This window comes from Plasmopara halstedii (assembly GCF_900000015.1).
Source record: "Plasmopara halstedii genome assembly, contig: Scaffold_650, whole genome shotgun sequence".
Taxonomy (NCBI): Eukaryota; Oomycota; class Peronosporomycetes; order Peronosporales; family Peronosporaceae; genus Plasmopara; species Plasmopara halstedii.
Window position 1 is genome coordinate 1761638 of NW_020187567.1, and position 15263 is coordinate 1776900.

At 42.9% G+C, this 15263-nt stretch overlaps 5 protein-coding genes across 5 annotated transcripts; 3 read left to right on the plus strand and 2 right to left on the minus strand.

Moving 5' to 3' along the window:
• Window positions 1-947: 947 nt before the first annotated feature.
• PHALS_12985 (glycoside-pentoside-hexuronide :cation symporter family) lies at window positions 948-2386 on the plus strand (the record flags this gene model as incomplete). Its single annotated transcript, XM_024728645.1, has 2 exons — window positions 948-1572; window positions 1629-2386. 2 exons carry the CDS (start codon window positions 948-950, stop codon window positions 2384-2386), a joined length of 1383 nt encoding a protein of 460 aa, XP_024579102.1.
• Window positions 2387-2656: 270 nt separating this feature from the next.
• On the minus strand, window positions 2657-3802 carry PHALS_12986 (Predicted methyltransferase; the record flags this gene model as incomplete). Its single annotated transcript, XM_024728646.1, has 3 exons — window positions 2657-3450; window positions 3529-3625; window positions 3686-3802. The coding sequence occupies 3 exons, from the start codon at window positions 3800-3802 to the stop codon at window positions 2657-2659; spliced, it is 1008 nt and encodes a 335-aa protein (XP_024579103.1).
• A 139-nt stretch (window positions 3803-3941) lies between these two features.
• On the plus strand, window positions 3942-4535 carry PHALS_12987 (ef-1 guanine nucleotide exchange domain-containing; the record flags this gene model as incomplete). Its single annotated transcript, XM_024728648.1, has 1 exon — window positions 3942-4535. The coding sequence occupies one exon, from the start codon at window positions 3942-3944 to the stop codon at window positions 4533-4535; it is 594 nt and encodes a 197-aa protein (XP_024579104.1).
• Window positions 4536-9700: 5165 nt separating this feature from the next.
• PHALS_12988 (uncharacterized protein) lies at window positions 9701-10030 on the minus strand (the record flags this gene model as incomplete). The annotated part of the gene is made up of 2 exons (XM_024728649.1): window positions 9701-9770; window positions 9819-10030. The coding sequence occupies 2 exons, from the start codon at window positions 10028-10030 to the stop codon at window positions 9701-9703; spliced, it is 282 nt and encodes a 93-aa protein (XP_024579105.1).
• A 3778-nt stretch (window positions 10031-13808) lies between these two features.
• Window positions 13809-15205, plus strand: PHALS_12989 (Protein phosphatase 1, regulatory subunit, and related proteins; the record flags this gene model as incomplete). Its single annotated transcript, XM_024728650.1, has 4 exons — window positions 13809-14048; window positions 14105-14629; window positions 14695-15008; window positions 15070-15205. The coding sequence occupies 4 exons, from the start codon at window positions 13809-13811 to the stop codon at window positions 15203-15205; spliced, it is 1215 nt and encodes a 404-aa protein (XP_024579106.1).
• Window positions 15206-15263: the final 58 nt, after the last annotated feature.

Genomic DNA, 15263 nt, shown 5'->3' on the forward strand with positions numbered 1-15263 from the left:
TTTTTTTTGTTAAACAAAAATCACCTTAATGTTAAGAGGTGAAGGAAAATCAGAAAAAAGTGATCTTTTTGAGTGGCTTTTATTTTGTGAAGTACGGTACTCGCTCTATTAAACCGCTCGTCGTGATCGCAAGCTCTTTTTAGACTGATATATTATAGACTTTAAATTACAATTTGATGGGTTGCTGTGAGCCGAAATGCATGCCACGTATTGGCAATCTCTCGAACAAGCCTATGTTTGGGGGTCGAGATGGTGACTTCAATTATAGCCAACATAAACAAATGGACTTCTAAGTTTAAATTCTGATTATCGCACAGAAATTTGCTCTGCCCATAGAATAGACAGCAAAATGTTATCAAAATGAATTCATTCGACAAATGACGATAGTGAAAATTTATACCAAGAATGTAAAAACGGCAGGCTGATTGTCAAATAAAGACATAAAGCTTTTAAACAATACACAACCCGAAATCCATCTGGACAACATCCCAAAAGTCTCAGATATCCTAAATCTTATCCAACATGTCTAGAACCGATGGCGTCATTACAAACTTCGTATGGCCAAGTCCGTCCAAAATAAATCAACAGTTGTCTTGACAATATATGGCTTCACCCAACAAAAGTTTTCCATACGGCAAGCGGTACAGTATTCAATTGCAAGTGAAGGATAAGGACATCCATTGAATCGCTATAACATCTGCATTGATTCAATCTTTACCATCTTCAGGCTTGAGCTTGAATGCGATTTCTTAAATGAATGACTTATCGATAGTGCACCACTTGGTGATTGTTTGATGTTATTGAGGTGCTAATCCAACAAATCAACTCTCTACCGGATCATTATAGTGAACACTTTCAACTTTGATACAAGTGAATTTCATTCTTCATTTTACAGACTCAAGCACACACTAATGAACTTCAAGCAATTTCAAGACATTGACATCAAGATGTCCGGCGCAAGTTTTGCTTCGCTTGATACACCCGAAACGCCGACTCTCATTGTAGTATCTCCTGTGAATGAAGAAAAACAGTCGATTCCAGAAATTCCAGCTTGGAAACTTCTCATCATTTCAATGCCTCGTTTGGCAATACGAATGTCGTGGGCAGCGCGTTGGGCAGCTCTTGGACCTTATTTACGAACGATGCTCCCTCCTTATGCTGTGCAACTGACACAACTCAGCGGACCATTGTGTGGTATCTTTCTGGCTCCGATCATCGGTGTGTTTTCTGACCGTAGTACCTGTAAATTTGGACGTCGTCGACCATTCCTTGTTTTATCAGCGATCGCAGGCGTTCTCTGTTGGATTTTGATGAGTTACACACATGAGTTAGGCAATGCGCTAGGCGACGTTGGGACTGGAAAACCTGGCGAAGTGACAGATCGCACATGGACTGCTGTGCTCACTGTCTTTTTCTACCTTTGTACCGACATCACGGTCAGCCTTGCACAAATTCCAGCTGTATTGCTTATTTCAGACTTTGCTGGCAAGCGACAAACTCTCGGTGCTGCCCTTGGTCAAGGATGGGCAACTTTGGGTGCAATCATTGTGGCCTTGTACACGGAAGCTTTTGGTCCAGCCTATAACTCAATGCATTGTTTTTTGGAATGTTGGCGACTTTCTTGGCAGTTTGCATCGGTGCTGCATGCTACGTAGCGAACGAAATTCCACGGAAGAAGCAAGATATGGAAAAGCGAAGTTGCTGTGGAAATGTCATGCATGCATTCAGCTCCATCTACTCAGCTGTCTTCACGCTTCCAAAAGTATTGATGATATTTTGCTTCGTGATGTTCTTGAATCAGTATGCTTTCGCATCTTACAATAGCAACAAAGGCATGTTTTTCGGCATCGAAGTTTTTAAAGGAGATGCCACGAATGCTGCAACGTGTGGTGACGAGTGCTCAAAACAACAGCTTGACTACAATCGTGGTGTACAACTCGCTGGAGGTCTTATCGACCTCCTTTATTCTATCGTCGGATATATGTACTCGTGGGTACTTCCTCCTCTCATCCATCGCTTTGGAGCTCAACGCATGGTGACACTTGCAACTATTCCCCTGATCTTCTTGATTTTTGTTGCATTCAACGACGTCGTAGAACTGAGCGTAGTAGTATTAGCACTCACGTCCATCACAGTCAGCACATTCTTTGCGCTGGCAGTGCCGATCATTGTGCAGATATTTGGAATTACTGCCGACATTGGTGTCTATGTAGGCGTCATCAGCTCTGCAAACGCATCCGGTCTACTACTGAACTTCATTGCTGGCTCGGCATTGGTAGAAACGTCTTTGGGTTACCGCCTGCCCGTTTTCTTAGGAGGAGTTATTGGGATGGTATCGTTTCTTGTTTGTCTCTTCTTCTTCAAAATCAAGATGACCTCAATGTGACCCAAAGACGATATGGAAAATGCACCTAGTACTACCTCAGATGTTAACATGAATTGATAATAATCATAGTTAATACATTGCAAGAAAAGTTATCTGAAGAACATTGATGTTTCATAGCGATCTGCCGCTCTTGTCAGATTATTTCCCATTATCTGCTTTCTCACGTTGTTGTAGATGAAAACCAATTGCCATATGCCCAGAAAGCCTCTCAATGCACGTACATGAAGCCTCAGAATAACGAATGACATCCAAACTCAAGAGATATGAATCTCAATTCCTTACAGAAGCCCTTGAAAGGCGGCAAAGACGAATCTGGTCCCGAATGGGATACGGAAACAATGGTGTTCCCATTTTTACCAGTGATGACGCTGTAATATCGACATATTCAATATAATGAGCTGCGAGTTGGTTTAGAAACTCTTGAAATGTTTTCTGGTTTCGAATAGTGGCAGCAAAGATGGCCATACGCTGCGTATTACTCGTTTGAACTCCTTCATCATTGCCAAAAAAAAGTTGGAGGACACGCATTAAATGTGGAAAAGCGGCGATATCATAGACACAGTCTCCTGCCAATAGAATATCAGGCTTTTCATCATCAGCCTCTTGAGGGTGCCACGATTCCCATTCTAACATCTGCACTTGAATTGGACAAATGAATTTGCTCATGTTTAATTCGACATTGTAACGCAGATTTTGCATTACACTGGGCGCATAATCTGTGAGTACGATATGACGAGCATGGCAGACGCATGCTAGCACCATTCCCGTAAATCCTACTCCAGATCCTAATTCGAGTACCTTACGATCTTTAAACTCGCTTTTATGAGCAATAATATACTCAGCGAGTAGCCATCCAGCTTCCCAAATCTTAAGTCCCACGTCATTCATTACTGAAGCCACTCGACATGTCACGATAATAGACGCTTCAGTCTTTGGTATTGTGTATGAAACGTAGTGCATGGCTTCAGCATTCAGTGTATCCTCACTCACTTTAACACTCAGTACATAATTCATCAGTGTCTCAACAAGTTCATCGTCTAAACTTCCGTTCACAGATTCAATTTCTGTGAAGTAGCCATAAAAACTTATGACGTCGTGAACATCGACATGATCTATACAAAATGAGTTTCATGCGATCGTACCATCAACAAATTTCTTTAAAAAGGAGTATGTATATCTTCGAAGTGGTGAAAAGTCCTCGCATACAGCGTCTTTAATGACCAATTCGACTATCTGAGCCTGTAACAAAATAGATATTGATTTTTAGCTGCTATCATCATAAAAATGAGCTGAACTTACTTGGAAATCTAATGATGCCCAGCGTTTATTTACTGCAAATTTTGTCTTGATCAGTGCAATTACATCTCGCACAGGCTCCATCGCGCGATATGCCTCAATCACTCGCTGGAGCTCCATAATGAACTAATAAACTAATTCTTTATTGTAAATATTGCATTATTGTCTGATTTTTGCAAATATTACAGTGAAAATGAATGGCTACGTCTGATCCGTTCATCAGTAGAAATATTTGTCTCTTTATCTTTAAGATTCTACCATGCCGACCGATATGAGCAAGTTTCAGCTAGTGCAGACCGCCAAGTATTCGGTGTTGCACCCTATTAAAGGTGCGAAGCCTATGAAACCTATCGCGGGTGCAAAGACGGCAGCTCCAAAAAAGACGGCTCCTGTGAAGAAAGCAGCTCCAGCTAAGAAAAAACAGGAGGCTTCGAAGAAGTCTACACCTGCTAAGGCTGAAGATGATGACGATGATCTGTTTGGTGATGATGATGAAGAGGAAGATGACGAGGCTGCGAAAGCTTTAGCTGCTAAGCGTGCTGAGGCAGCCAAGGCGGCGAAGAAGGAGAAGAAGAAACCCATTGAGCGGTCGCAAGTGGTCATTGAAGTGAAACCGTGGGAGGCTGAGACCGATCTTGAGGAATTGGCCACGAAGATTAAAGCTGTACCGATTGAAGGTTTGACGTGGGGTGAAGGCCACAAATTAGTACCTGTGGCTTTTGGAATTAAAAAGTTGCTGGTGCAGTGCGTTATTGTGGACGATCTTGTGCTTCTTGACGACATTACGGAAGCTATTGAAAGCTTTGAAGACTATGTTCAGTCTGTAGACATAGCTTCGATGAACAAGCTATAAGCCTGCCGCGTAATCGTAGCAAGCAACTGAGTTTAATGAGTTCTGTTGGACCTTAATCAACATGAATTTCGTACAAACAATGATCAATATAATTAAGTACAAACACCATTGGATTTCGTAATAATCACAAGTACAAGACCAATGATTTTAGCACAGTATAATTTGTCAGTCGCACTGAAAATGCCGAGCAACATTGAAATTATATTTGACTCATGAGTATTACATGGCGTTGTTCCAGGCACTTGTTGTCCGACGTCTGGAGACGCTCAAGTCAAAAACAATCGCGCACGGGATGGAGATGCCAATCGTCTTAGCACGCTAATTTAGCAATGATAAAAGTATATTTGAGTGACAAAGCAACGAATGCACCATTTAATAAAATGTAGGTTGTTTAATTTCTCCAGTATGGAATCAGTCACGCAGGAGCATGTTAAATACGATGAGGTCAGTATATTGAGGTCCTTAGTTCGCTACTCCGAACTACCTCTAAGCCCTTCCTATGGCGTTATCCTGCGCGCAATCATGACGCGTCATCGTGTGCGCAATCACGTCGTCCTATGGCCCGGAGATTCGATCGCGCAGCGTATGCTGTAAGCCGGTCTTCTAACAGAGCAAAAGCAGCAAGTCAAGAGCGTTAGGAGGCGAATAGCGTCAGTCGCAGTCTTAAGACGATAGGAGTTTGCAAAAAGGTTCCGTTAAAATTTTGTGACATCTCAACGTAATGTTTTGAAGCAGTTCTAACTTAATCGGTGGTGCTAAGCCACAGCGTAGCCCACAATAGATTATAGCTTGATGCTAAACGTCGTAGATACAAAAAATATTCGTGATTGGAAGTGCGTGCAAATTAAAAAGATCGAAAAACGGTCTTGTTCGCTGCCTGGACGCAATGGCATTACCACGATACATTGTCATGATTATCATTTGGTACAGATTAGGGATACGTTTGTACACGATATAGTACGAGGATAAACCTAAGTGGCTTAGGGTACTCGATAATTGTGAAGTGAATATCGGTTATGAAGACGCCGTCATTCTCTTCGCAAGTCACGCTATAAACCATGATGGATCAGATCACGAATGGGCTCATTGATCACACTGCGTACTTGTAGCAGCCATGACCACGTCGCCGCATTGGAGCAGAATATATTTTTCAGCTACAGAAAGTGGTCCAGACGCTGCTCTGTTTACATCAAATCACTACACATCCGACCAGATCGTAAGAGCTGAATCACTACAGAGTTTGAGTATCGGAGCTAGCTTAAACCCATCACCTTCTATAAAACAACCGTGATCATCCAAATAGCACGATCGCAACATATTCTTATCGACTAGATACACGGTATATGTTGGTAGGGTTATTTCGTCCCTTCACGTCGCCCTAATTATGATTTGTCGCATGTGATGATGGTGACGTCAACGAGATGCGGCGATGTATACAGCGTATGGGTGAGACGCAACTTGTGCTGCGCCATTCAAATTTCCGGAAGCTGCCTCCGATTCCAGAGGCAGGCTGAGCTCACACGAAGATTCTGCGAGGCATATAGATCGGTTAATTGGCTCAGCATTTACGTTACATCGTATAAAAGTGAGCCATCCTTTATTTTTAGGGCATGGCCCTTCTACTCGCTACTTGCAGTCGCGCATCGACCAAACCGGCTCTGGCGCTGAAGACTGCGGCACCCTGGCCCTAAAAGAATTATCAATTTTCTATGCTTACCAAAGATAAATCATTGAGAACGCAACATAAAGTCGTTCAGTAGGATTTAATCACAGCAGATCACTCTCAGGAGACTGCGAATTATGGCCTTTTTTACTGTCATGAGCGAAGATTGCGACTCACTCTTGATTTTGCCCCTCAAGCTCTGCTCAAGGCGCCTCGCAATATTATCGTCGATTTCAGACACTGTGCGGAATCTATCACACAGCGCCTTTCATCGGTAGAGGTGAGATCATGACTCGCCACGTCTCAAACAGGACATAAGTGCGCGACACCTACTTTCATAAACTTCCAACCGCAGTATGCCTTGTGGCGTTACAGCATCACTATACTTAAATTTCTCGAATTTAAGACCAGAACAATGCAACATTACAAGCCGTCAAAAGCCTCTGACCTCGTCAATATGTTCAACATAACTTTGACTTGTCCTAGTCGCAAGGCATATAAATATTGCTGTAGTAAATAGCATCTTCAATATCATCGCGTGTTGTCATTTATTTACTGTCGCGCCTCGTACGTAATTGTATGACTTTAGTGAGTCAATTTAGGCTCTTGACGGCATTTGATGCCCGAAACGTTTATGTTAATCGCCTACAATTTATGATTTGATCGTCACTTCAACTGAAGAGTGTTCGTTCAGGGCAGGGTTCCATTGACCAAAACCCACACAAGGTACAATTACACAATAAAATCCAGCCAGCAAGACGCTCTGCGCCAACATAAGTCTCCCCATTAGAGTTTTGTCGTTTGCCCCTGCGTATGAGTCCGCTTCTCACACCACTTAACCGAGAAAGAGTGAGCACGCTAGGCGCAAGCGTCTCAAGTTATCATGGTTTTGACATCCGCGAGTATCGCAACGCTGAACGAATACGCAAGAAGCTCTCGCTTTCTCCCTAGCATGACTGGGATCTGCATTGCATCTGGCGCGCGAATAAAAAGCTAACTTCCAGCACCCTATCTACTTCTCACGACACGAAAGTTGTACAATTCATTATTTTGACGCTTATCACTTTCGCTGACTTTCGGCGGGGGTCGCCCTGTTCGGAAATTTTCCACGAAGATGGCAGCTGTCGTCGCCTCAAGACCAGGCTCTGATATTTTTTTTAGCAATAAGAGCGATTCTACCTGGACATAACCCACTAAGTGTCACCCCTCTCGACACGTACAGAAACTTCGAATGCAGCAGAAAAGCCTAGTTAGGCCCCCAAATATCTGCGATATCAGTCGCATCAAAGACTCTCATGTTCAGAGCTCATCACTCACCAAGGAACTGTGTGATTTGCCCCTTCTTGCGCGCAGCCTCCTAACATAGAGACAGCAAGCGCGACACATTATTGCTTCGTTCGGGTTATGGTCCAATTTTTGTTCATTTTAATTTTTGTCTAGAGTGTGAGCTTTCTCTGTTCCCCTTCCGATCGATAGACAACATCGGCATCATAGCGCGCCGTTACTGCCTACGCTTAAGCCGCTTGGAGATGCGCCCGACCAGCGCATAACCAGAAGTGATTTACTCTTTCAAGTGTGCAAGTACCGCTTCCGCTCCTTTGGCCACTAGTTCCCTAATTCAACGGCTGTTAAGGTAAATATAAGCGTATAAAGCTGGTTTGTTGACCTGGAGTCAACACATCATGCCCATCCTTGCAGCAGAAACATTATTTGAAGACGCTGTCATGGAATTGAATACATGTGCAATCGAGTAGTACGTAGCTGATTTACCGTGCATCTGCACCGAGAAATCATTGACACTAACAGTCGGCGAAACATATCGTACACAGACTGATATTATGCGCAACTACTAGGAGCAAGAGCGAGAGCCTTGAATTTATCCCAGGCTTCACTGAGCTTTGCTTTTTAAATAGTACATAATTTTCGAAGCGTTGCTTCTTAGACTAACACAAAGTCTGTCCTTATCTTCCGACAAGAGGTGACTAACACACACGAACCCCTCCGCTTTCAAAGTTTTATCGTCCATAGAAATTGGTTCTTCAATTTTTCTACCAATTTGCGATGTAAAATTTGTACAGCTGTACACTATGGCATCCAGTCCGCTCGTACTAAATGTGTAAGAAATAACTGCACAAGGTCGCAGTATGAACCCAATCACAAACCCCGTTATATTCCTTTTGGCTTTCGGAATATGAATCGGACTAACATTATTTCTCAAATATAATATTAAAATCAAATGATAAATGATTATTCATTGCCAGACCCCGTACTGGCGGAGCTACCCTGTAGCCTTACTGTCCTTGTTTGTACATAGGATCTTCTGAATATTGCACAATAGTTAAATGTGTACGTACACCATAATATAGTACAGTGCTCATAGAGCTCTCACTATAACGCCATGAGGTCTTAGCGATAGAGAGATTGAGGTATATTTTGAACATTTCAAAGTGAGTGCAAACACATACAGTATTCATGTGGCCTTACTGAGGCCGTAACTCGATCCCACTCTGGCAAGCTAGTCGGATGTGAAGAGCTCTGTTGTCGACGAATGAACGTTTCAACCATACCCAGTTGCGGATTTTGTCTCTGCGACGAGACAGCGACGCGGTTCTAAACCACTGTGGTAGGTAGTGAGATATCGGAGCGTAAATAGCAAACCTGAGATCTGACTACCTCCGATGCAAGCTGTGACTCTTAGAGAGAGTCGACGTGGGTACTACATCTAAAAGAGCTCAAATTATCCAAGGTGAACCTCCGCCGGAGCTGCTCGATGAAGTGGGGTGGCCCACTATCACGTGGAGCACTTAGTGGACCGGCGGATACACTAGACCGGGTAAAGTGGAAATATTTCTTAGATCTCGCTTTTGTTTGGGGTTTCGCTTCGGCAAGATAGTGCTAATGTCGTGGCTACTTATGACTTGGCACTCTATGCTTTTGCCTCACTTATAGAAAAATTAGAGCCATCCATCGCAGCGCATTTTCTACTAGTAGATGACAATCAAATTTGCGGTGATAAATCCTTTTAGTCGGTAGTACATGCAACCGTCTTAAATTAACAATCGAGGCTGTAAACAGCCAGAGCTTGTGATGACAGGCTGTCACCGCGACATTCGCGTCGTGCTTTACTGAATCCACTATCAGACGGCATCTATGGCGGTCTCCCGCTTTGCTGAAGCTGACTTGTAGATTCTTAAACGGGGAAGACGGCGTATTTTTCTTACCCAGTGTGCTAACTGATTTCGATCCTCATCAGCACGTTTGCCAGCGTCTGTCCATTACGTATGGAGAATGCAACAATTCTAACCGCTGCTGCTCCAAGATCATCTGGTACTTCTGTGGAGTGATGGCCTGCAGGCTGAAAAAGTGCTTACGAAGCGACTTTCTCACGATAACTTCTTTAAGTGTGTGCGGGAGGTCTACACGTTATAGGTATTTACGGGCTGATAGACATAAGCTGTAAACCCCTTCTCTAATTGGTCACGCGATGGCTTAGCTTTTGCATTCAGAGAACCTGAAGCCGAAATGAAGCATTTAGAGATGCTTTGACCGACACGTGTGCGCAGGTGAGACCGCTGGGGAGGCCATAGAAAGCCTATAGTGTGAGCGGGACCGGTTCTTACGGCGAGATTGCTGATGTTTTGCTTTTGCCCTTCAAATCTGAGACAAAGCCTTCCTCTTTATGGAAAAGAATAGCCGGCAATGCTATATGTTTGGTCATGCCCAAAAGGACGTGCACGTTTTCTGGAATAGAGTCGTTTATATTTTGGGAAGGGTCGAAACGACAGGTGTCGGGCGTTTGCACAGCTAATCCGGGCGTGTCGTGGACTTTCATACTTTCAAAAGAAATTGAGAACTAGCAAACTATATCGGAGGGTTGAGAGCCATCGTCGCGCGATGGTTGCAGAGCCTTACCCAGGGCAGTATATCAGTCATGCTAGAAAGATCTCTTTACTACTAGGCAGCATTGTGGTCTTCGTAAATATAACATCTGGCAACATATTAAAAATTAGCCTTTTGAATGCTGCCATTTTTTTAGCTGATAGGTAGAAAGGGTCAATATCTTGCTCAGGGTCGTCGGACAAAATTCTCGTCAACAAACATGGATAGATAGGAAGCGCATGGCTGCCTACCTAAGACATTGATACCAAGTGAAAGTCAAGGTCCACGATTCTTGCCTTCGACACACCAATTTCACTATGAGTAATTGGGCTCACTGTCCAGGGTTGTTGATTGTTAATATTAGTGTTCCAAAGCCGAGAAAAGTTTTTTTATATCTAGAACAAAATTGTACATTTACTTACGATGCGGGCGTTTTGAAAGCAGTAAACAGTACACAAAAACCTTTAAGATGCTGAAGTGAAACTCGATATTTGTACGTCCTGTGACAGGAATGTTCGTAAGTGCTGAGAGCTCCACTGAGCCTTCATGTGAAGCTTAAGGTTTCTGACAGCGTGTGACGCTGTCTGGTAATAAACCTGGATTTAGGGTACGATTCCATCCTACAAGGCGTGGCCTGAACGCCAAAATTTATTCGTCGGCTGGTATCGATAAAATTGTGTGTCGCACTCTACTCTAAGAGGGTTTTGGTACTTGAGAAATACATTTCTGTCAATAAGCAGAAGCGTATTTGGCGCGGAAATACTCAGCGATAACATTGAAGCAAGATATGCAATCGTCCCTTATCATAACAACGATGTTTACAAGAGCCTTGAGCAATCCTCGGAATGCAGATGAGCTAGTGAGCAGCAGTCTTAAAAAACAGAGAGTAGATTTCTTATTTCGTTGTATTAGGGTTTAGCTATTCTGAGACTATGATGACCACGGTATGTCGTTATACATAGACTCTATCGCTGATGGCCGTTAAGTCACAGCGGGTTGTCTGTACTAGAGCGATTAAAAGTGAAAGTTGTTGTGTGCTGCAGTATCATGCGCCAAAACAGGGAAGGCGGGCGTCTTCTATTCGCAAGTAAAACAGCCTCGATTTTAAGAATAACTTAGTATTGTCGTAATGTGGCAGTCCTGCTGAGTAAGCACTACGGTGTAACGCGCTCACAGTGAGGATCCAGCAAAAATGACTTTTCTGTTGTGATCCCACAATTAGTGTCCTGGTAGTCGAGGGGTTGTAGGTCTTCCTCTACTATATCGTGTGAAAGATCTCATCAAGCGGTATCAATGAGCCCAATGGCAAATTCACAAAGTAGCTGGGAGGCGTTGGTATCGCCAAAACGGTACGGTGGGAAGCGGAGAAAAAGGTGTGCTCCTGCTGCTGTGCACTTCAACCACAGAAAGTTTCGACTCAAAGTCCGTATCAACCAACGCAAAGGGGTTCGGTTCGTAAGCGATATGTAAGATTGAGAGTAACATCCTCTAAATGAAACGGCTATTATGTTCGCTCAAATTTTCAAAGAAACATATTCTGATCATTCATTTATTTAAATCGATACATAAGGTATTCGCTTCACCACATTTCAGACACTTATCTTTGTTACTGACGTGCGACTAGCAGCCCACGTGTACCACTCACATCTCCTGTATAGAGTCCCATCATTCTCAATAATACCGATACTTCTAAACCCACAAGAATTTTCAATCAGACAAAAGTAATTCGTGACTTTCGTACAGCTTTACAATATCATCATCAGCACAATTGAACAAAACTTTACGGTCTGAGTACACAATAGCAAAGTACATATCCCGGTACGCCCCCTTTCAAGATCTTGGCCACACTTGAACTTACACTCCTTCTATCATCTGACGGAAACTATACAGTAGAACATAATTTGACAAAAAGTTAAGCAGACTTCGAGGGTTTCATCTCGCTGGGATCGAACGCGATATAGCGAGTGCGCGACTCTTCGATTTAGGGTTACAATGCGCAAAAGCAACATGCAGATACCAAATACAGAAGAAAGCACATCTATTGTAGAGTGTTGAGGCGCTTGCTCAGTCTCTAACATAGAGTCGGGAAATACATAAACAAGAGATGGTTGAAAAGTGTGACTGGGTATTGTCAACCGACCTACAAATTAAGTGTCCACCATTCGTAAGGGTGGCTATGTTTGATTGAACTGTTTACGATCGCAACGAAAAAGTGAACTAAGGTACATGCTCAGTGTCCCAAGACGAATGCGATCGCATTCTATATTTTACGTGGCTGGTAAAAGCCATACCATTCTACTCTCATGAGCCATAGCGCTGTGTTGGTGATAAACCAGTGTCTTTGTCCCCCTTGTATCTGAGCTACCCTCTACATTAAGGCAGTAATACCATTTTGATCAACGTTCGTGCTCCGTGTGATCGCGTCGCTGGAACAGCGCATCCCAAATGAGTTCCGACACACGCTGAGACTCTCAGAGAGTCGCCGTGCAGCCACAGAGTTTCAACCGCCTACACTATCCGATCAGCAAGAGTTGTCCATTTTCTCGAAAGCTCTAGCTACAGCGCGTTCTCCGTTATCAAGGGGCGATCGACTTCATGAAGAAAAAAAATCTTAATCGGAGCTGTTATAGCTGTCTCATGGCGACAAATCGGGCTGTCAACAGCTCAGACTCTATCTAATTCGTCACTTCGATATCCGCACCGTGCTTCGAGCTTTGCGAAGTGAAGCATGCGACTTCATACTACGCGGGCGTCCGCTTTGCTAAAGCTTGCTTACAAGGCTTTCAGCCGGAATAGACGGCGTGTTTTCCTTACTCAGTACGCAACGTGAGCTTAAAAGTCATCGCCACTGAACGCTGCTGTTCGAAGCATTGACGGTACTCCTAGGGAGGGATGACTGCGGGTCGAGATCACTCTTGTGGAACAAATTTCTCACGCTGGTTTCCTTCTGGTTGTGAGCGGAATCCATATGCGCATGGGCGTGGAGGGGCTCCGCACCAGTGCTACAAGCAAATTTGCACAGTTTAATCTGTGATCGTATCCTGTTTTGAGCAAGAACGTGCGTTACTCTTGCAAAGCAAACTAGGCCACTTCAGCCAGGCCCAATTTACTGGTAATGAGCTGGGAATTGTGAGAATTCACAGCGGAATGTCGAAAGACTTCCTGCTGATGGAAAATTTACACGGATTTTAGACTCTTGAAGCACTGGGACAGCTCTCATCTCGCCATCATCGCAAAAAAAGTTAATGCGTCGGTCGCAAAGATCTTTCTTTTAGCGAATGCTCATTATGCCACTTAATTGTGCATAAGAGCGAACCCCCCGCTCAGAAGGCTAAGCACAATAAAGTGCAGAGAGCGGAGTATAACTCCAAGCGCAGTGGTTGCCCTTAAAACGGTTACTTTTGCGCAGTGTTTTGAAAGACAAAAAACTTATGAGCCCCAGTGTAGTGGGGAAGGGTTTTAATGGGGCAAGTACTGTCATCTTGTGATCACATTGATTGCTAACAATTGTACGAAGTTCACGAAGTTTATTTCTTGACATATAAATTTCTAATATAGCTGAGTGTTTTATTCTTTTTCAGATTCATAACTTAAATATTCGCTTATCATATGAATAACAATAATTTAAACACAATTCTTCGTATGAACAGACATTTAGCCGCTCTAAATCTCGGTATCTAAATTTAAAATCCCAGATCTTTCTAAAAACTCATAACTGCTACGTTCAAGCCATGTCGACGGATGAAAAGATTTCAAGACAAGATAATCAATGCATGCAGCAGAATCAAGAGAAAGATTTACTTGAAAGTACTTGCACGCAATCGAGTCCTCTTCAAAAAGACCAAATTACGACTCATTTAAGTGTCTTGGGACGTAATCCATTCACCCAAGCCCATATCTATACCACTTTGACACTAAATGATTTGCAGCTTTCAAATATTGACGCTGTTAAGGAGTTTCCACATATTCAGGTACTGCTGATCATACAATTATTGTGTTTAGTAGATATTGTACAATTGCAATCAAGCACTTATTCTGTAGACAAAATGAACTTCAATCGTTGAGTCCACTTCAATACATTCCATTATTATTGACAATAGATGTTACTGGAAATCAACTCACTGAAGTTCTCGACTTCACAGTACCGAAATGCAATTCAGACTTTGCATGGAGGGATGGAGGTGGTTGGATTGGGTCACTTTTACGAAAAGCTACGCTTGACAAAAATCGGATTGTATCAATGCCTCACTATGAACTCGCTAGGACACATCCATATCTTTTGGAATTACGACTTGCACACAATAGTATTGAAGTGATTTCTGGTCTTAGTCAATTACGATTTTTACGTCTGCTCGATCTCTCACACAATAAATTAACAACCACGCTTGGTTTAATACGCAATGAAGACTTGTCGTGTGGACTCCAGGCTCTATCAACGTTATTATTGAGCGGGAATCAACTCACGGAGATTGATTCAACGTTAGCGCTTCTTCCACGATTGACACACTTAAACGTTGCTTATAATCAGGTCAACACATTGTCGAGTCTCGAAGTATGTTGGTAATTTTGTCATCAATATGGGTTACTTTACAATAATTTATTGTTATTGGTATTCAGAATTGCAGTCAACTTCAGCAACTAGAACTTGCGCACAACAATATTACTGATATCAACGAACTGAACGTTTTGGCCGGTCTTCGTTATGTTGGATATATTTCACTTGATGGTAATCCATTTGTGGTGACTCAAATTGCGAAGGTATTTTATCGTGCTCGAGTCATTCGACGCTTATTGCAAATTGAGTATTTAGACAATGAGCGTGTGACTTACAAAGAAAAAGTCAAAGCACTTGTTATGCATGGTAGCGATCTTGAAGCTCGACGTCAGGTGGCAGCTAAGTATCTTCCCCAACAAGAATTTATTGACTTTTTGTACGTGATTATTGCAAAAAAGTGTTTCAATAATTAACCAATGTTATTGATCATGTGTAAGGCCACCAATAATCTTTGAGGATGACAAGTTGCTCGAGTTGCCACTTCGCTGCATGTCTTACCAAGACCAACTAGTTCCAAACTCTATGCAGAGCGATAGTATTGAAGGAGAAGAGAATCTAGACGATCGGAATTAGATATCAATCTATCTGGTTTTAGTATTATTGTGACAATATGTAGCCATTTGCAAAAGGT